At 53.1% G+C, this 21,552-nt stretch overlaps 1 protein-coding gene across 1 annotated transcript; it reads right to left on the bottom strand.

Moving 5' to 3' along the window:
- Positions 1–1,126: 1,126 nt before the first annotated feature.
- On the bottom strand, positions 1,127–20,134 carry F10 (coagulation factor X). The gene is made up of 8 exons (XM_082365848.1): positions 19,658–20,134; positions 17,697–17,857; positions 9,202–9,226; positions 8,123–8,236; positions 6,663–6,794; positions 4,753–4,994; positions 2,671–2,788; positions 1,127–1,867 (listed from the first exon to the last, which is right to left on the bottom strand). Exons 1-8 carry the CDS (start codon positions 19,908–19,910, stop codon positions 1,287–1,289), a joined length of 1,626 nt encoding a protein of 541 aa, XP_082221974.1. The 5' UTR covers positions 19,911–20,134; the 3' UTR covers positions 1,127–1,286.
- Between the last annotated feature and the right edge of the window lie 1,418 nt (positions 20,135–21,552).

The raw sequence follows: 21,552 nt of genomic DNA, 5'->3' as shown, positions 1-21,552 counted from the left end.
TTCCCGACGGGGAAGGTTCAGCGCCTCGGGCGGTGGGGACCCCTCTGCCCTCCGCTCCCAGGTGCCCAGCGCCCCTTGCTCTCTGACCCGTGGGCTCGGCCCCGCTGGTGAGAGATGCAAGCCTGGTGGGAAGGGGGGCTCCCCCAGAGCTCTCTCCGGACCCCAAGCAACCTGTGGGCTGACAGCCCATCCAGGTTTGCTCTGGACAGAGACCCCCCGCCCCTAGCACGCAGGGCCTGGCCGTCCGAGGCCTTCTCGGCCTTTCCGTCCTTCACTGGCTTGACCGTTTCTGGGAAGCCCGTTTGCGTTGATTTTTGCAAACGTGCAGATCTCCTGTTTACGCAACTGCCCAGCCAGTGACCTTGGGGGCTCTCGTACTGGAACTTTGAAAGTTTGCTTAGCCGAGTTACGCAAAATGCAAACGGTACCGGGAAACACGGCAGGTCCCATCTGAGGTGACTGCTTTTTCTAGAAGCACGTCTGGTTTTCCTGGCCGTTTGGCTTGAGGGCCTGGAGCTGGTGAGGACGGGAGGGCTCGACCTGGGCTGTGACCGCTGGAGGAAGGGCAGCCCTCCTGCAGCCCCCCAGCACACACCTCGCGAGCAGGGTAGCAGGGGGGTGGCAGGGGCTAGCCAGAGCTGGGTTCGTGCTCTGGGCTGTGGCCTAGAGGCAGACTCCAGAGCCCCGGCCTGGCGACAGTCACAGCCGGGGGCGTGCCCGTGGCTCCCTGGGACGCGGCTGTGAAGCCACGTAGAGAGCCTGTCTTTAGGTCAACATTAAAATGCCCCGGCCGACGAGCCCTCTGGGCCCTGCCTTCCCAGGGAGGCTGCCTCTCCTGGGAGGTGACTGGGGGCCAGGAGGGCAGGCGTGGGGAAGCCCCGCCCGACCCCGGGGAGGGGTGCTGGCCCTGGCGCCCCTGTGCTCCCAGAACCCCGCTGGTTTACTCAGCAGCGTTGTGAGGGGCCAGGGGGGCAGCTGGCGGCCTCCAGGACAGAGAAACGCGCTGTGAACAGAAAAGGCCCCTCAGTTTGAAGACTTGGTCTGGGAGCCCTGGCCCATCCTATGTGGGTAGCACTTCCCGAATCCTGAAACCTCCCAGCTGGCGACGGGAAGGCAGGGTCCCGGGTTCCAAATGGACCTTCATTCCCCACTTCGGCGGGGCAAGGACAGAAGCAGGATAAGAACCGACCCGGCTCTAATCACGGCAGGAGGGAAGCCGGCTCAGAGCCCCGGTGCTGAGAGGGAAGAGAGGCAGGGGCTGCGGGGGTGGGGTCGGGTGGGGGGCTTCACTGGGGGCGCGGCTCCGCCCTGGCCCCTGCCCGCAGCCCAGCTTTCATGGACTTGTCAATCCACTTGAGGAAGTTGGTGACCTTGGTGTAGACGCCGTACTTGCCCTTCCGCGCGCACCCTTCGCCCCAGCTGACGATGCCCGTGATGAAGTAGGTGCCCCTGAAGCGGGTGACGTGGGGGCCGCCGCTGTCGCCCTGGCAGGCGTCCTCGGCCTGCGCGTCGTAGCCGGCGCAGAACATGTTGGAGGTGATGGTGAAGCTGCTGGACAGCTTGCAGGTGTTCCTGTCCACGTAGGGCACCTCCAGCATCTTGAGCGTGGACGACAGGCGGCCCCGCTCGTGCGTGCGCCCGAAGCCGCTGACGACGCCCGTCTTCTGGGTCAGCAGCGTGGCCTCGGCCCAGTCCTTCTCCGGCAGGCAGGCGGGCGCCACGTTCCTGCGGAACTTGATGGGCGTCTTGAGCCGCAGCACGGCGATGTCGAAGTCGTAAGTCTCCCTGACGAAGCGGCTGTGCTTCACGGTCGCCTCCACCTCGTGCGCCATCTCGTTGCCCTCCTCCATCTCCGTGTTCCGGTCGCCTGCGGACGGGGGCGTGGCCGTCAGCGTGGAGCCGCCAGGCCCTGCACGTCACTGACGCGTTAAAGCAGTCCCACTTTTTTTCTGCTTAGAGACTGGCACGTGGTCACTAGGAAATGTGAAATACAGGCGACTAGAGCGAGGCCAGTGTGACAGCCTTCTGCTTCCCCGCCGGGGGCAGCGGCCACCCTCCCCTGGTCTGCCCGCGGGTGGGGCTGGGCACCGGGTCTGACCTGCCAGACCGACCCCCAGCCACGGGGCCAAGTGGGCACTGATCACAGCCCACATGTGCCATGAGCGCCAAATCTCAGAATGAAAAATACCTCAAAATAGCTCAAGAGTACTTTACAGGCCGATTACAGGTCGAACTGACACTGTTTTGGCTCTACTGGGTAATGAGGTGTGTTACCGAAATGAGTGTCACCTGTGGACGTTTAAAACGTACGCTAGAAGATGTAATGTAACTAGGAAGCTAGACATTCCAGCCGTGGCTCGGGCACGTAGCTCGCACTGGATTGTCATGGAGCAGCTCTAGGGTGTGGTGAGAAGGGGGACGTTAGGAAACAGTCCCCCAGATGCAAATGTGGGGCAGCGGTGCCGGCTGCTCAGACGGCTGGGGGCTCTGGGGGGCTTCCCAGAGGAGAGGGCACTGCGGACCCTGCGTGCATGGGGCGGGGGCGCCCCTCCTCCCCCGGCCTCCCTCTCCCCCTCGGGACCTCAGTATTTGAACTAGCGCTTCCGGCCAGCCTATCAGTCCTAGTGCCTCTGAAACCGGGGGGCCCCGCAGGGGGTGAGCGGCACTCACCTACCCTCACCGTGAACCGCTTGGCCTGCAGGAGACAGTGGGCCGCGGTGAGGACGCAGAACTCACTCAGGATGGTGCCCCCGCAGAAGCCCTCGTTCTCCTCGTTGACGAGCAGAGCCTGCGACGGGAGGGCCAGAGGCGCCAGGTGGAGCCTGCCTTTGAGATCTGTAGCCCAAGCGTCCTCCCCGTCTCCCCACCACCGCGGGCCTGCCCCCCGGGAGCGCTCGTGGGGTCCTCAGGCTGGAACGAGGGCAAGGCCAGCGCACCCCAGCGCCCACCCCCAGGGGCCGTGCTCGGAGCTGGCCCACCGTGGACCCCGCGGCCCTGCCAAGGGCCCAGCGCTACGGCTGAGGGGGTTCTCCCCACCCAAACTCCAGACTCGCCCAGCCAGGCCCTACCCGCCTGTATTTCCCGGCTCCGGAAGGCCCCTCTGCAGCTCTATGTGCAGCAGAACTGCTGTCTGTAGTCTCTGGTGTGAATTAGGCCCCAGACCAGGCAGACGCCAGGCTCTGGATGAGACACTTGCTACGCTGGGCCTGGGGACGCTTGCACCGTCCGGACCTCCCTCCCGCGGCTGCGGGTACTACCGTTCAAGGCCGGTCCCTGGGATCCACGTGGCTGCTCCTGACGGGGACGTGGGGCGGGGAACACTCCACCGGGACGGGGTGCTGACTGGGCGAGCGAGAGCACAGACCCTTCCCCTATTTTCCTTTTCCCCAAAGAACTGGGCCGGCAAGTGCGGAGAGAGCGCTTTCTGCTTTCCCTTCTCTGGGGACTCGCCCTTCTCTAAGCAACAGCCATGGGTTGAGAGGGTGCAAGTTAATGAAACTCTTAACAATGTCAAGTTCTAAAAGAACTTTGGAGGACTTTCATGACTAGCACGAAGTCGTGATGTTTTGTTTATGTTTTTGCATAACTTATCAACTCATAACCCCACTTGTGTGACAAGTGAGGAGGGTCAGTCTTCCTAAGACTTGGGACACTGACCGTCCTTCCTGGAGACGGACATGAGGCAACTGGCCAAGTCTGGGGACCCTCCCGTGAGGCTCCTCCTGCCCGCTCCCCGGAGAGCCCCACGCGAGCCCCTCTCAGAGCCCCGTGTCCGCCCCCGCCCTGTGGGAATTCACATGCTCCACGGGTACCACGTTCCTGGCCCTCTCACGCAGCAACTTGAATTGTGGGGATCTGGCGGGGGCTCCCCTCCCTTCCTAGGCCGTGACGCCACACGGGAGAGAAGAGGCCCTGGCGCTTTCAGACCCACACGCACGGCGCCCAGGCAGCCCTGACCTGCGGCGCGCTCTCCGTGCGTGGTGACTAGGTTTCCGCGTGTCCTTGCCCGGGCTCGTGATAATTCAGATAAACGCACACCTGCCTTGTGGCCGGTGGGGGCCAGCTGACGTCATTCCTAAGGGTTGTGGGCAGCTCTGGGAATATTACTTGTAGGAGAAGGCATTTTGGCTTTGGACACTAAAAACTTACAGTCCAAGTGAGGGTTCTGGATAGAATAGAGGCCCCCAGTGAAATCTGACTCAAGTAAATAGCAAATCATTTTCAGTGTGTGTCCCGTGTGATATTTGGGACATACTCACATTCAAAGTTATTTATTGTTTATCTGAAATTCAAATTTAAGTGGAAACCTGTGTTTTCATTTGCTAAGTCTGGCAACTTTAGTCCAAATCAACAACCAAAGAGTGAGTTTTTACCTTTGAAAACAAATGGATATACTTTTTGCTAAGGTACCGTCTGCCTCATTAGGACTTGGGTGTTTGGGTAAAAAAAATCTACCAAATTAGAAATGAAACAAGGAGAGCAACTCTTTCCGCCTCCGTCAAACCAAAGAGCAAGCAGAGGCCTCAGGGGCGCCGCCCTCCGCCCGCGGAACCCGCCCTGCCGCCCGAGCTGGAGCCCCTTCTCTGCCTGGGCGGGAGGGGCGGCCGGGCAGGGAGGGCAGAGGCCCGGCCTCTTCCACCGCGGCTCCTTCCGCCGCTGCCCGCTCAAGTCTGCTGCAGGCCCGCGTGGGCCGGGTGCCCGGCGGGACAGCCCCCCACCCAGCTAACCGGCCGCTGAGCTCCGCGCAGTTACCTGCCAGGGGCACTCCCCCTCTTCGCAGTCCCTCCCGCCCACTATCCGGACCAGGTGGCTCTCGTCCTCCTCGGGGCTGGGCTCCGTCCCATTGAGGCCCAGCAGGTGGAGGGAGCTCTCGGTGGGGCCCAGGTCTCCGCCGTCGTACTGCTCCGGCACGCCTGCTTCGGGGGCCTCCCCGCTGCCGTGGGCGGCCCAGCGCCTGCTGCGTCCCTGCGTGAGCTTCCCACAGGGGAAGGGCTCTGGAAGAAGGGCAGTCGGGCCTCAGCCTCGCGGAGGCCTCCCTGCGGGGCCCACGCAGGCCACTCCGAGGAGGAGCCAGAGGAGTGGGCCCCGGGAAGGGGGCCGAGAGGGGCCTCTGGGGAGCGGGGTGCCCTGTGTCCTGCTCGGGGCTGGGCTACGGGTGGGAGCCCTGACCTCCGGCCGGCCAGCGTGCGGACCGTCTACTGGGACGCCTGCAGAAGTCGGGTGGCTGTGGCTGGACGGAGGACCGTGGAGCAGCGGGGGACACGACTGGTACACGGAGACCAGGATGGCAGAAAGGGGGGCTGGGGCGCTCAACCCCCAAAGTTCCCTTAGCCCCGCTGTGTGTTGGAAACGTTTCCTAATGAAACGCTGAAGAAAAAGAAGTGTTCTGGGCAGGAGGAGCAGCGAGCGGAGCTTTGTAAGGCAACAGCTGAAGGAGGACAGCGACCCTTACGAGCGCCACGCAAGGGGCGGGGCCCGGAAATACCCAAAAGCGTCCCTTCGTATCCTTACCAACTAGGGAACCGAGGCAGAGCGGGGGCGAAGCAGGACACAGGCGGGGCAGCTGGGGGCCGCAGGTCTGAGGCGGGTCCCCCGTGTGTGTTCTTGGTGGCGCTCGCCCCGCAGGGCCCGCGAGTGGACTGGGGGAGTGCTGGCTCGCCGGCGGGAGGAGAGCTCTTCCCGTGCCAGCCGCCTCTGCCTTAACATTTGTGACCACTGCCCCCTTGAAATTCTGCATCAGCTCGTCCATGACTTAGAACAGAACTTTCTGCACCAGGAAGTAGTTTACCTGACTTTATTTTAAATTGACCTGTAATTATTCCTGGAATTAAAAAAATTTTGCAAGCAAGTCAAGCAACGACTTCAATTAAAATATGTTTTGGACCAGCTTAAGTTTAAAATCTCATTACCAATAGAAATGTAAATCTCACTGTCCTCTACCTGTTGAGAGATTTAATTTTACACAATTGCCGCTGCCCTGGAATATGCCCACCTCTGCAGTGGGCCCGGGACTCTGCATTCCTCACCCCTCCAGGTAATGCCAAGGCTGCGGGCCAGCTGGGGCCTACTGGAGGAGGAGCTGGGGTCCCCCCAAGAAGGAGCCCGAGTTGAGAGGGGCGTGGCCGGCCTCCGCCCCACAGCAGAGGAGTCCCGCCCCGGTCAGGCAGGACTCCCCATGGGGTGTGAGACGGGGCCTCTCCCACCCCCAGGACCCCCAGGACCCAGGCCCTCACTCAGCCCTCCGTGAGCTTCTGGGCCAGATGCATGGCATCTGGCTTTTATCAAGGAAAAAAAATTCCATTAACATGGGGACCCACACAACCTGAAACAGTGCTGGAGGGCCCTGGGTTCCCCTTCCGGCCCCTGCACCGCCTCCCCGGCTCCTTGGCCGGCCCACGGCTCCGGCCCTTGTAACTCCAGCCTCCCCAGCCCCCGCCCTTCCGAGAGGGATGGGGACGCCATCGTGGCAGCTGCAAAGTGGCCACTTGGGATTCGCTGCGAGCCGGGCACTGGGCAAAGGGGCCTCCACATGTTACCCTCACGCTCCACGTGCCCCCAGGAGAGCTGACATCACTGGCCCGTTTCTCAGGCGGTTCACAGAAACAGTGGGTCCGTCTCCAAACCACGAGCCCCACCGGGAGCCCAGCCTGCGCCCCTCCTACCTGTGGAGACGCAGGACTTGCCGTCGTCGCCCAGGTCGTACCCGCTGGCGCAGGAGCACAGCACCGCGCTCCGCTCCTCCCTGCAGAACTGGTCGCAGCCCCCGTTGTCCAGGCTGCAGAGCTCACGCGTGGCTGCGGAAGAGCCGGGAAGCTGAGGGCGCGGCCCGGGACGTGCCCTCACCCGCCGGTGCCACGGTGCCCACCAGCCGGAGCAAAGGGCCGGCGCCCCGGGCAGGCCCCTCCCCCGCCCACGTGGGGCCCCGGGGGCCAGGGAGCCCGCACAAGCCCAGGGAAGGCCTGGAGGCTGGAGGGTCTCAAGTTCAGCCCTAAGAAGGGTGTGGTGGCGCTGGCCAGCGAGGTGGGAGCTCGGGCCGAGCCGGGAGCAGCCCACGCCGTCCACTCTGAGGCCTCGGTACCCCGTGGCATAAAGGACCTGGGGTCCATCCCCAGACGGGGTCTGGCTCTCGTGCGGCGGGAAAGAGGGGTGGTAGCCACGTCCCGGACTCAGGCCGTCTCCCAGCTGGCCGTGGGCCTCTAGCTGCGTGATTTGGGCACGTTATTTAACCCCCACGGCCTGCCGCGTCACTTGTAGAGGAGTGGAGGCCACCAGCCCCCAGGAGAGCCGTCCAGGTCCCGCGAGGCGCCGGGCACAGGGGATCTCACCGCCGGACTGTGCCAGCGTCACCGCTGCCAGCGTGCACCGGACATCAGACCCCAGACTCATCAGTCGTGCCGCCCTGGCAGCTGACTTTACATTTCTCCACTGGGTTTTGATGAAAGAATAGTTACGGGGCAAACATTAAAGAAACTTTAGAAAACATTCCAGCGTCAGCCAAACGGTATTTGGGGAAGCAGCTCTGGGCGGTGGGTGGAAGGGGGCACGACTGATACTCCCACCGGGGAAACTCCGAAGTATCCAATCGAAGAGCTCGCTCTAAAGACTACAGATTAAGAAATCAACAAAGAAGCGCGAATCTGTCTCCTCAGGGAAAACTGGCCTAATACTAACCTAAGTTTTGTTAAAAATTAATCACGGTATATATAGGAAAGCTCAGTGATTTCTCCACGCAGAATTAACTGTACCAAATGTTTATAACTGGACAATCCCGAGCATTCAGCACTGACGTTTGCACGAATTTCCAGGATCCGGAGAAGCAGGAGAAACCTCCTCCTCCGAGGAAAGAAACGTCGGTTCTCGTTTCCACGTGAAGGGGCCCCACCCTTCGGGAACGTTCGTTCCACAGCCGCTCCTCAGAGGGGCAGAGGAGTGCCCGGTACCCCGGCCTCCGCGCTGGGCTCTGACTCGCGCTCCGCGGCCTGCAGCGGCACCGCCTCACGGAGCACAGGCTGAACCCCACGTGACCGGGAGGGTTTCCTTGGGCCTCTAGCTTCTTCCCGCATTCCCACCGGGCCTCCGCACGGGGCTCTGACCTGAAGGTACACCAAGAAGAGGAACTCACGTAATTCACAGTTTTTGCCTTCAAATCCTTCCAAACAGGTGCATGTGTAGTCCCTGAGGCCATCTTTACATTTGCCCTGATTCAGGCAAGGACGGCTTTCACACTGGTCACCATCTGCGAAGAAAACATTTGGAAACCAGAGCTTGCAGGTGATTCCCTTCATCGTGGAAACGATTTTGCTGTGTTGATTCTGGCGCCCAGTTCTCAGCTAACTTGAATGAACCTGGGATTCTTCCTGTTTTCCTGTAAACAAGTTGTCCTATCTGGACTTCGTTACCACTGCCCTCCCCCGCACCCCGCCCCCGGCTTTGTGGCTACGTGCACGTGATACCTCTATCTAGCTGGGTTGCTGACTGAGCTTTCAAGTTTTTGCTGAGACCTCTGACTGTTTTTACAAGCACTGACAACGTTTTTCCATCACGGAGAGGAGCCCTGTGCTGGTGACCACATGGGGTCAGCTGGAAGGAGGGCGGATAAGTGATTGCTGGACACTTGTTTCTGGCCTGGGCATCGACAAGAGGGTTCCTATTTTCTATGGTTTGGGTGTAAAAGGAGAATGAAAAGCTCCTGTAGAGCACTAACATGGGACTTCACATTTCTTGGGGCATTTGTACAATATAATTTAGAGATAGGTACAATTGTCATTTTGAGAAATCTGAATACTGTTACCAGAGTGAAAATATTAGTTATGACAAATACCATTTCAGACGCTATAAGCATTAAGTCAAGGTGGTTACCTTATGAGAGGACCCAGTGTTTCAGACTCTTATTTTTTGTTTCTACCTAAAATACTTGGGTTTAAAAAAATTATCATGGAATTTGGTATCCTCAAATGGGAATGAACCGATTTAAATGTATATAAGTAACAAAACTAGAATTAGTATAAATCTACTATAAAAAACTATTTTACCATAACTATTATGGAAACACTCAGAGGGGAAAAGTCTTAGATAAGTAAAATTTAAACAAGAGCAGAAAGGAAATTCAGGAAACATCTTCAAAATTTGAATACAATCTCTCCCGATTTAAATACCCTGATGAACCCCTCTCACTCAAGACTGAAATAGAAAACATCTCACCTTTGTATATATTCCAGAATTCATTCTAAAAGGGAAAAAAAATTTTTAATGCATTATGGAAAAGAGACATTTTACACCAATTAACAGCCACAATCTAGTAACTCAAGTGAATAGGCTATTTCCCAAACAGGTCATTTTCTGGAACAAAATGCTCTAGAACTATTCAATCTAAAAGGGAAATGTTTTCAGATCTCCTGCATTTGTAAAGCTGTGGCTTCATTCATCTTTTTTTTTTTTTAATACAATACATGTTTGTGTAATAAATGATCATATCCCAATACGGCCTAGCGTCCATTTTCTTGCCTGCTCACACAGTTGAACATGGCATCTGGGAAACATTTTGTAATATTAAATGTACTTTTCTAACTTTCATCCTAGCAAAATCACTAACGATATGATCACAATCAAGATTTTCACATTATTTGCTTCAACTGTTAAGTAATTTGAAATTAGATTACTTTTCTTGAATCACAAAAGTTTCTATATAGGTTTTATTTGTTTGTTTTTCACTAATCTCAGTTTGGAGAAACTGTGCTGAGACAACAGCAACTGAAGTAAAATCTCTAAAGTAATTGCTTAGATTCAGAAGCAAACCGTAAACTTTATGTATCACATTCAAACACTGTAATAAATTCATAATGACAAATAATTGTAATTGCTAAGACAAAATATTTTAATTTCATCACATACAACATTATCATATAATTTTTTACTATCTCTTAAATCAATACCTATATCCAAGCTTTTATAGGAAGAATCAGTGTTACATTTCACACATATTACATCTAGACCTACATGTATATCAATTTAAGATTAATGTGAATCATTTAATATTACAAAATGTTTCCCAGGTGCCATGCTCAATCATCTTAATTGCACAACTTTGTTAAATATTGAAAATTTATTTTCAAATTAATTACCAAGAAACGGATTGTACCAAAAATGGTTTGCTCTCTTTGCTACCCCCAAGCCAATCAACAAGTGGTTTTACATTAAGATACCCGGGTCAAAGATTCAAAACAGGATCAGATGCTTGGAGAATAATCATTACGTTACTTGGAAAAAAAGATAGTTGGTAATTAGCTTAAAATAGGGCATCAAGAGCCTATGTAACACTGAAAAGAAATGTTCGTAGTCTTAAAACAATTTTTTGCTATCTATAGTAGGTTAATTAGTGTCTCCCCTACTCCCCGGCCCCAACTTAGGTGCAACCTCAGAATTTGACCTTAATGGAAAGAGGGTCTTTGCAGATGTAATTAAGTTATGGATCGAGAACAGCTCGTACTGGATTAGGGTGGACCCCCAATCAATGAGAGTGTCCTTATAAGAGACATAAAATATCACACAGGCCACACACAGAGAAGGCTTTGTGAAGGTGCAGGCACAGAGTGGAGTGATGTATCTACCGGCCAAGGAACAGCAAGGGCTGCTGGTCGCCCCCAGAAGCTGGGGGAGAGGATGGAGCAGATCCTCCCTCAGACCTTCCAGAAGGAACCAAGCCTGGTGACACTTTGATTTCGACTTGTGGTCTCCAGAACTGTGAGAGAGTAAATTTCTGTTGTTTTAAGACACCCAATTTGTGGTGTTTTGTTACAGAGGGCCTCAGAAATGACTACACTGTCTTTTAAATTTTTTATTTAAAAATTTATCACACAGTAAAACGGACTTTTTCTGGTGTACAATTCTATAAAAGCCAACACACGTATAGATTTGTATAATCACCGCCACAAGCGAGACACAGAAGAGCTCCGTCTCCCCCAACCTTGCCAGCCACTGGCCGCCCCCGCTCCGAATGCCCAGCACGCGTCTGCTCTGTGTCACTATAGTCGTGACTTCTTGAGGGTGTCCTGTAAATGGACTCACGTGCGATATAACCGTGTGAATATAACCTTCCTTCTTTCAGCATAGTGCCTCTGAAACTGAAACTCATTCACGTTACTGTGCGTGGCGACAGTTTGTTCTCTTTTACTGATGAGCAGCGTTCCACTGTGCGGCGGAACACGGTTTGTTTATCCATTCACCCGACCAAGGACATTTATACTATTTCTAGTTTTCAGCAATTATGAATAGACTTGCTATAAACATTTATGTACAGGTTTTGTGTGAAAAAAGTTTTCAATTCTCTACAGTAAATACCCAAGAATGGGATTGCTGAGTCATATGGTAACTTTGTAAGAAACTGTCGAACTGGCTTTCAGACTGGCTGCACCATTTTGCATTCCCACAAGCAGTGTATGAGTGGTGGTCGCTCCACATCCTCACCAGCACTTGTTTTTTATTCTAGGTGTGTAGTGGCATCTCACTGTGGTTTGTTTGGTTTTTGTGTGTGTGTGGGGGGGGGGTGGGGGGGCCCACCTTGTGGCATGTGGGGCCTCAGTTCCCTGGCCAGGGGGATCGAACTCATGCCCCCTGCAGTGGAAGCATGGAGTCTTAACCACTGGACCGCCAGGGACGTCCCTCATCGTGGTTTTAATCTGCATTTCTGTAATGGCTAATAATACTGAATATCTTCTCGTATGCTTATTTGCCAACCATGTATCCTCTTGGGTGAAGTGTCTGTTCAAATCTTTTGCTCATTGTATTTAATTGGGTTATTTTCTTCTGTTGACTTGTGAGAGTTCTTTATATATTCTGACCACAAAACTTTTGGCAGATACGTGATTTGCAAATATTTTCTTAGTCAATAGTTTGTATTTTCATTCTCTTAATGTTTTTCACAGAGCAAAAGTTTTAAATTTAGAATAAGTCTAATTTATCTATATGTTTTTTATGGGTTATGCTTTTGGTGTCACGTCTAAGAATTTTTGCCTAACTTAACTTTGTGTCATGAAAATTTTCTCCTAAAAGTTTCCTGTTTTATCTTTAGAGCTATATGGTCCATTTTGAGATAATATTTGTATAGTTGTGAGGTTTAGGTCAAAGCTGACCTTTTTTGCATATAGATGTAGAATTATTCCAATACCATTTATTGAAAAAGAGAATTCTTTTTCTATTGAAATGCTTATGCACCTTTGTCAAAATCAATTGGCCAAGGACTTCCCCGGTGGTCCAGTGGGTAAGACTCTGTGCTCCCAATGCAGGGGGCTCAGGTTCGATCCCTGGTTGGGGAACTAGATCCCACATGCATGCCGCAACTAAAGATCCCGCATGCGGCAACGAAGATCCCGTGTGCTGCAATAAGACCCGGCACAGCCTAAATAAATAAATAAATATTAAAAAAAAAATCAACTGGCCATATTTGCGTGGGTCTATTTATGGACTTTCTATTCTGTTCTTTTGATCTATGTGTTTATCCCTTTACCAATACTACACATCAATATCGCTACGATTTTATTTATTTATTTATATATTTTTGGCTGCGTTGGGTCTTCATTGCTGCGCGCGGGCTTTCTCTAGTTGTGGCGAGCAGCGGCTACTCTTCGTTGCGGTGCATGGGCTTCTCACTGCAGTGGCTTCTCTTGTTGCGGAGCATGGGCTCTAGGCACGCAGGCTAGTTGCAGCAGTCGGGCTCAGTAGTTGTGGTGCACGGGCTTAGTTGCTCCGCGGCATGTGGGATCTTCTGGGACCAGGGATTGAACCTGTGTCCCCTGCACTGGCAAGCGGATTCTTAACCACTGCGCCACCAAGGAAGTCCCATATCTCTATGATTAATGTAGATTTACAGTAAGTCTTTATATCAGGTAGTATGATTCCTCCAATTTTATCTTCTTTCTCAAAATTGTTTTAGCTATTCTAATTCCTTTGTTTTTCCATATTACAAATATTGAATCAACTTGTCTTTATCTGATGGAAGTTTGGCACAGCATTAAATCTATATATCAAATTGGGAAGAGTCAATATTTTAATATGTTAAGTCTTTCAAACCATGAACATTCTATGTCTATTTATTTAGGTCCTCTTCCTTTCGTTAGCGTTTTGCAGATTTCAGCATACAGGTCGTGTACATGTTTTATTAGATTTACACATAGATATTTTTCTTTGGAGCAACAGTAAGTGGCATTAATTTTTTTGTTTGTTTCTAACTGCACATTATTACTACACAGAAATACAATTAATATTTGCCTGCTGACCTTGTATTCTGTGACCTCGCTAGACACATACATTTTAGGAGTATTTTTTCCAGATTCCATGGGATTTTCTATGTAGACAATCACGTTACTTGCAAATAGGGAGTTTTATTTCTTTATCTTGGCTTATTGTTAAACCTTCCTTATGGCTAGGGTTTCCAGTACAATGCTGAATTGGGAGTATTAGAAATGTACATCCTTGCCTTTTTCCCAGTATTAGAGCGAAAGCATTCAGTTTTCACCACGATATCAGTTGTAGCTCCCTTGTTAATAATCTTTATCATGTTGAAGAAGTTCCCTTTTAATTGTAGTTTGCTGAAAGGTGTTTTTTTAAATAATTGTTTTATTTACTTATTTTAAAATATTTATTTTTAAATATTTATTTATTTTTGGCTGCTCTGGGTCTTCGTTGCGGCATGCAGGATCTTTTAGTTGCGGCATGCGTGCAGGATCTTGTAACCCTACCAGGGATCAAACCCCTGCCCCCTGCGCTGGGAGCACAGAGTCTTACCCACTGGACCACCAGGGAAATCACTGAAAGGTTTTTATCATGAATGGATGTTGCATCTTGTCAGGTGCTTTTTCTCTATCAGTTGATATGATTATGTGGATTTTTCTTCTTTAAACTGGTGGATTACACTGTTGATTTTCAAATACTGAGCCAGCCTTTTGTGCCTCAGATAAACCCACTTGGTCATTGTGTATTCTTCTTTTTTTAACATATATTGCTTTATTCAATTTGCTAATAATTTGTTGAGAATTTTTATAAGAGGTTCATGAGAAATGTTGTTATATAGCTTTCTTTCTTTCTACCTTCCTCCCTCTCTCCTTCCCTCTTTTTCTCTTTCTTCTGTTTTTGTGGGTTTTGGCATCAGGGTAATGCTGATCGAAAACAAACTTACAAGTGTTCCCTTTTCGTTTCTAGAAGAGATTACACAGAACTGGTGTTATTTCTTCTTTAAATGTTTGGTAAAACTCACCAGTGACACAATCTGGACCTGGACATTTCCTTTACAGAAGGTTTTTAACTAAGAAGTTGAATTTGCAGATATCTCTGTCATACTATGTGTTTTGGTAATTCATGGTTTTGAGGAATTGGTCCATTTCATCCAAATTGTAAAATTCCATCCAAATTTGTGTATGGAGTTGTTCATAGTATTCTCTTATTATCCTTTTAACATATGCAGGGTCTGTAGTAATATCTCTTCTTTCATTCCTGATACAATTCATGTGCTCTTTTTTGTCAATCTTGTTAAATCTTATCAGTTTTACTGATTTTCTCTATTATTTCATGTCTTCAATTTTATTGATTTCTCCTCTTTTGGGTTTATTTTGCCTTTTGTGTGTGTGTGTGTGTGTCTTAAGGTGGAAGCTTAGATTATCAATTTGAGAACTTCTTTTCCTATAAAAACATTTCATGCTATAAATTTCCCGATAAGCACTGTTTAGCTGCATCCCACAGATTTTGTATGTTATATATTCATTTTCGTTTAGCTAGGAGTTATTTTCTTTTCTTTTTTCAAAAATTGTATTTATTTATATATATTTTTATTTTTGGCTGTGTCAGGTCTTACTTGCGGCACGCGGGATCTTTGTCACAGCACGTGGGATCTTTCGTTGCGGTGCGTGGGCTTCTCTCTAGTTGTGTCGTGTGGGTTTTCTCTCTCTAGTTGTGGCCCACGGGCTCCAGAGCATGTGGGCTCTGTAGTTTACAGCACGCGGGCTCTGTAATTGGGCGCATGGGCTCAGTAGTTGTGGCACGTGGGCTTAGCTGGCCCGCAGCATGTGGGACCTTAGTTCCCCAACCAGGGATCGAACCCACGTCCCCTGCATTGGAAGGTGGATTCTTTACCACTGGACCACCAGGGAAGTCCTGAAAGTATTTTCTAGCTTCCCTTGAGACTTCTTCTTTGACACGTGTATTATTTAGAGAATTCCCTGGCGGTCTGGTGGTTAGGACTCTGAACTTTCACTGCTGAGTGCGTGGGTTCAATCCCTGTTCAGGGAACTAAGATCCCACAAGCTGTGCAGCGTGGCTAAAACAAACAAACAACTTAGCTCTTTAAAATTATAAGTATGGTAGTTCTAAGGAAGTAAGGAAGAGTGTTTGGGAAATGATACTGAGGAAAAAGGCAGAACATGAACTTGGCACTACAATTACTTTTATTATTTTAAGAAACTGTTAAGTGTATGTGAATTAAAGGAACATTTAAAAATAAAAACAGTTCCTGAAATTATGAATAACTTTTTAAAAGAGCTAAATCGTTCATTGGGTAACAAGGAGTAAAAGTGAATTCTTAATTCCTCTTCTCTCTTCTGGTGGCTGAAATGAACTATGGTAGTCAAATGGATAGCAACACAAGAATTCCCTTGCAGACCTTGACCTTTTGCAGGAATGCAAAGATGTCTGAGTCATACAACTTACCAATTATTATTTTCTAGACAGAAGTGCCCAACTATTGTGCTTTTTCAGTGTATCAGTGGTTGCCACATTCTCCTTACCTTCAGGTTTCATGGCAGGAAACAGAAGTACTTCCTTGATGTTACCGTAGATTGTGAGAAACACGGTGATGCAGCCAATGTCCATGCCACAGCCAGATGGGGGGGCAGCCTGGATTCCAGGCGGTATAGAAGTTCTCATCTATGAACATCATCATCGTTGGTGGCTCTGGCCTGTTGTTTAAAAGCCTCTGGCTGCTGTATGGGACTATTTAACCCAGTGTAAGCACTGCACACTTCCCTCCTCATGACAAGCAGCTCAGCCTGCTCAGTGAGACCCAGAGCAGTCTGTCTGGCCGTTATCTGTGGGCCGTCACCGATGAGTGGGTCGCTGCTGCAAGCCACTTTCAGGCACTCTGACAAGCTTAGCAAGGAGTCTGCCTGTGGTCCGAGGCGGAGGACATTCAGCAGTTTTTGCGACACAGATGCGATCAATAATTTTTTCAGCCTCTTCCGTTCTGAAGAGGTTAGTTTCCGGCAGCTTCACTCCCAGGTTTTTCTTGAGCCCTTCTATTGTGCTGATTCTCCAGAAGGATGGGGTGGAGTCCATCTCATGGGTTTGGCCTGCTGGGCTGACTGGATGGTGGGTGATCTTGTAACTGCCCGTAACATGTTCAGCATCCCTGATATGATATCCATGATTTCACGAGGTCATAAACGGCCAGGTAAAACTCACGAGCGGTGAGTTCGAGTCAAACCTTCTGGAACTGGCATCCAACATCACAAACGCAGTCAATGCCACCAACTACCAGCATTTTCCAGTTGGAGTTCTGGAGAAGTTCCTACACGTAAGTTCACGTCCAGCTTGCTGTGCTGGGTGATGGAAAGCTTGGTCACAGCTCCCCGTGAAGCGGCATTGAGCATGGGAAGTTCATCTAGGAACCCCAACTCTTCCAAGAAACTTCTTCTACACGTGATCATCTTGGCGTGCGGGATACACTTCTTCCTCACAAAGTCACTCTGGCTGGAGTCAGAGAATCTCCGATGATACTGCCTTTCCTCGCCTTTCGGCCAAAGGGGGATGAGGTGCCCATGGAAGCAAGAAGACAGTAATGCAAGTCTGTGGCGCTGAGGGGCGCTCAGCTCTGCTCCTCAGTTTTCCCAGGGTTCTCCGGACTCCACAAGGAAGTCTTCTATAGACTTGAGTAAATTCTTCTTCCGACTTAACGTTTCTCCACTCAGCCATGACTTGCAACTGGACCTGTCCTCCAAGGGCACAGCTCTTCTGCCACCTTTAAGGTGAGCCAGGCCGGCGGTGTCCAGGCTGCCGCGAGCAGGCGGGAGTCTACACGAGCCTGTGTGGCACGGGCCCCCCAGCGCCCAGACTCCGCTGGACACTCCACTGCGGGCCCGTGGTGTGGACACGTCCGCTGTATGCGGCCAGGCGGTCTCTCGGGGGCTCCTGCTTGGCCTCCTTTTCCTCAGCCTTCAGGCGCCTTCAGCTCGCGGTTGCTCCGTTTTGGCTCGCGGCCGTCCACGTCCCCCTCGGCCCCTGCACTGCAGCTAAGCCACCCCACGGCCTGACGCAAGGTGCCCGACGACAGCACGACGCGAGGTGGCTAACGGACCTCAGCGACTTCCGGGTCAGCATTGGAGGCCCCGCCTCTTCCGGGGGAGGGGCGGATGCTTTTGCGCCGCGGCCGCCGCCGCCGCTGCTGCCGCTGCTGCGCAGGTGCAGAGCAGGGCCTCGAGGCCGCGTTCGTTCTGCGCCTGCGCACCGACCCACCCTGTGGTCGCAGGACCGGAACCCGTCGGCGGGTATGGCGGCGGGCTGAGCGTCTGGGCGAAGAGCCCGGGCCCGGGGTCCTTGTGCAGGCCGAGGCCGACAGCGCGTTCTTAGATAAACATTTTGAGTTTTAAGGTGGACCTGACAGCGCTTCAGAAGCCCCCGCAGCCCTGTAAGTGCATCCTGGCCGCGCCGCCCCTTACCGTCTTCTCCGTGTTCTCAAAGACCTCGCGGGCCTCCTCATACGAACAGGTCTCCTCTAGGCACTCCCTCTCCAGATTTCCCTTCTTCATCTCCTCGAAAAACGAGTTGGCCCTGCGGACCCTCTGCAGGACGCTGTGGGCCTGGTCCCGGGGCAGGAACACTGGGGTGGAGAACGCGGCTGTCACGTGCTCGCCCACGTGCGGGTCGCGTCCCCAGGCCACCCCCGCCCCCGCGAGTGACGGGTCGGACGCCTGCCCAGGGCCCGCGCGCCCACCACTGACCTGCCCCGCCGCACACGCGCACACCCGGCCCCGCGCTGAGACCCGAGCCCTCCTTCTGGAACTCGCCCTTCGGTCCCTCTTGCCTCCCCGGGCCCTCCACTCCGTTCTGTGGCTCAGCTGTACCCCCCCCCCCCCACCGCCTTCAAGGTCTCAGCTCTGCGTTAGGTGGGGAGGTGACACGGTTTTGCACGATCTACAATTGAAAGTATGATTTGTTTCAAGTCCCAGGACACACGTACACAAGAGTAAAACAAAAGTTTCAAGAAATAGTGCTTACTATTAATTTCTACAAAATAGTACTTGTTACAAAATTTTCTACTTGTTTCTGTCCTGTTTCATTAAAAAAAACCCACTAAATTGACCTGCCAGTTAAAGTGTCCTGGCTCAGAGATCTCCCCCCTCGGGGATCTCTCCCCTCTCCCCTCAGTAGCCCCTGCCGAGCTGCCTGGGTCTTCCTGGTCTCACCCACTCCTCTTCCCCTTTTCACTGTGCTGTGGGAGGCCCTCAGGTCCTTTTCTTGGCGCTGTGCCCTGCTCTCTGCCTCTCTTCTGCTGGGGAATTGAGAGTCTCACCATAAGGAAGATGACTCTCCAAGTTGGTATTTCTAGTCCCAGCTTCCATCGTGAGCGCTGTGTTTTCAGCTCTCTCACGGCGATGGATTCTGCCCTCACATCAGAACTCCATTCTCCCCATGTCCGAAACTAAAAAACAGGACTGCAGAATCAAACTGTCTTGAGTGGCAAATGCATCTTGGTCACCTGCTACTGAATATTGGCAAGTGGGAATTCGATACCTACTTCTTAGAGTTGTTTTAAAGAGTGTATGAAACTCCTAGTGTTCACTCGCTCCTACCTCAAATTACTTTCCCTTCCAAATTCCCCATTTCTTTTAGTGACACCTGTGTTTTCCCAGCAAGGCCAGGCCCACATTTGTTCTGTGAGGGCCCATCCTCCATTACTCCAGACACCCGCTCCACCAGGGAGCGCTTGCTTTGAAATACAAGCCACGCACCCATTTCTCCCCTCCCTCCTTCCCCTACCTGGTCCCCCCACTCCTGTTCGGTTTGTTTCTCTTTCTCACTTTTCACTCTTTCCTTCTCCCACGCGCCTGGGCCACTGAACTTCCACGTCACCCAGAGTGCAAACATGCAGACAGGCCCCCGGGGCTGCCTCCACTCTGCTCTGTCCTTTCTGGTTTCTTCTCTTGGACAGGTCTGGAGTCCCAGAAAGCCTAGAGCCCCTGGCGGAGCCAGCCTGAGGGTGGTGGCACTGGCTCTCATCCTCTTCCCTGCCGTGGAAGCTCCTCTCTGCCTGTGACCCCCTAGCCTCTGTGCCCGCGGTTTGCTCTGGCAGAGGAAGGGGGCTTCTCTCTGTCTCTGCCTGCCACTGCCGCCCTCCCCCTCATCTCCCTCCCTCTCTGTCTCTGTCTCTCTCCCTCCTTCTCTGCCCGTGTTTCTGTCTGTCTTTGTGATCTGTGATCTGCTGTCTGACTCTCCACCCACAGGGAGGCACACCTGGCCCTAAGCTACGCTTGGCTGAAACCACCAAGCCAGGCTCTCATGCCAGCCTCCCACAGGGGATGGGCACCCACTCTCCACACTGTGGAAGTTCAGGGGCATCGCCCTGACCCCTCACCCTCTCGCCTCCCCCCCAGGGCAGTCTGCAGGGAGGGGCACTTACCACTCCCCCCCGGCAGCGGAAGGCCAGCCAGGGAGGCGCTGAGAAGGACGAGGCACAGCAGGCCCGCCATGGTGTGGCCACGGACAGCTCTCCGTCCCCGCCGTGACAGGCCTCTGGGGCAAGGTTCACGCAGCCTGGCTGGAGGGTGGCTGGGTGTCCTTCTGTTTATCACGGCCTCCTGATTGGAGCCTGGGCCTGCCCGGTGGCAGGGCAGGCGGGGGAGGTCAGGGGCAGGCGACCGCACTGAGGGCATGGTCACCCCGGCCTGTGTGGCCGTGGGGAGGTCCTGGCCCAACCTTGTCCTTGTCAGGAACCGTGTCCAGGGGGGCCTGCTGTGGGCCCAGGAGCACTTTGTTCTGAGAGAGAAAAAACCGTCATTTTATAGCTTTCAGACGTTTATGTCTAGCTCTGTTTTTGTTCTTACAACCACGATAAAAACCAAGTATCATTTGCTCATCTTTTCTCTAGGACAGAAAACAGGTTTAGAGAGGTGGAGCGTTAGTCCATGGCCGTGCGTGGTGGACGCGGGGTTAGGACCCGGGGCTTTCTGCCCACGCGGGGCGGGAGGTGTGTGCACCACACGGGGCCCTGGGCCGATCTGCCAGCCAGGAACCTCCCCTCCCGGAGTGGCAGGTGTGGGGCATGGCCCGAGCGTCTCAGCTGACCGGGGCTCTGGAGGAAGAGGCCTGGGAACTGCCGGTGGGGTGAGCGCCTGTGCCGGAGATGAGGGGGTTGTGCTGTGTTCCACGCACCGAGCACACCTGACGCGTTCCACGTATGACACCCTGGTCGCTTGGCTTGTTCGCTGCTCTGTGTCCAGCACGGAGAGGGGTGTCTGGCACACAGTAGGTGCTCAGTAAACACCAGTGGACTGAACGAATCAGTGATGTCCCAGAACGCTCCTGCTGGGCGCCCCGGCCAGGGCTGGTCTTTCGCAGGGTGGTCAGTGTGATGTGCAGAGCCTGGTCCCTGAGCCTGGCTCGCCTGGTCTCTGTGCTGCCCTGTCTCTGCACTGCTGGGCGTGTGGGGCGAGACTGGATTCCCCGCGCCTGGCGGGGGGAGATGGTCCATGCGGGTGAGGCACTGCGGCGTGGCCCGGCACCGCACCCGCCGCAGCAGTGAGGCCGGGGAAAGCGGGGCAGAGCCGGCAACCCGCCCACGACCTGCTGAGCGCCTTGGGTCTGAGTGGGCTCCTGGCTTGGCCCCTTGAACCCCACATCCCCTTTCTTCCCAGGAAGAGGAGTCCAGCTAGCTTTCATTTCCAGGAAGAAACAAGAGGCTCAGGGCCTCCAGAGACCTCGGGCATTTTGGTTGCAGAATTTCTCAAGTGTCTGCAGGCTGAGCTGTTTTCTGGGGGCACCTGGACGTTTGCAGATCGGCTTTCCTGGCCTTGGCCAGGTGGCCTGTCCTCCAGTGCCTCGTTTTACCTGCACCGGTTTCATCCTCATGACAAGCATGGCAGCGGGCCCCATCTTGTAGACGAAACGAGGGGCGGAGAGGGTTGGTGGTGCACCTGAGGGGGCTAGAGCCAGAGCCAGCCCAGGAGGTCTGGCCCAAGGTCGGAGCTCTCAACGTGTGTCCGGCGAGAACCCTAGAAACTACCACCTGATGGGGCAGCAAAGCGTTTCTGTGAAGGCTCAGATGGCGAGCACGTGAGGTCTGCGGGTCAGACGGTCTCTTCTGTTCCAGCAACTCAGCCCTGCGGTTTTAAGGGGCTGTGGGTGACGCATAGTGGAGTGGGCAGGCCCCGGGGAGCCTTTATTCCCAAACACGTGGCCAGGCTTGCGGAGCCCTGGCTACTCAACAGGCTGGACTGTCCGTCAGAGCACGTCTGGCACTTTAAGCACGGCGTCCCAGGCCGGGACGGGCGAGTCTTGAGGGAGGTGGGCGCCAGC

This window comes from Balaenoptera borealis (genome assembly GCF_965194805.1).
Source record: "Balaenoptera borealis genome assembly, chromosome: 18".
In the NCBI taxonomy this organism is placed as follows: Eukaryota; Metazoa; Chordata; class Mammalia; order Artiodactyla; family Balaenopteridae; genus Balaenoptera; species Balaenoptera borealis.
The sequence above is the reverse complement of the archived record's forward strand: the minus strand, read 5'-3'. Positions and strand labels throughout refer to the sequence as shown.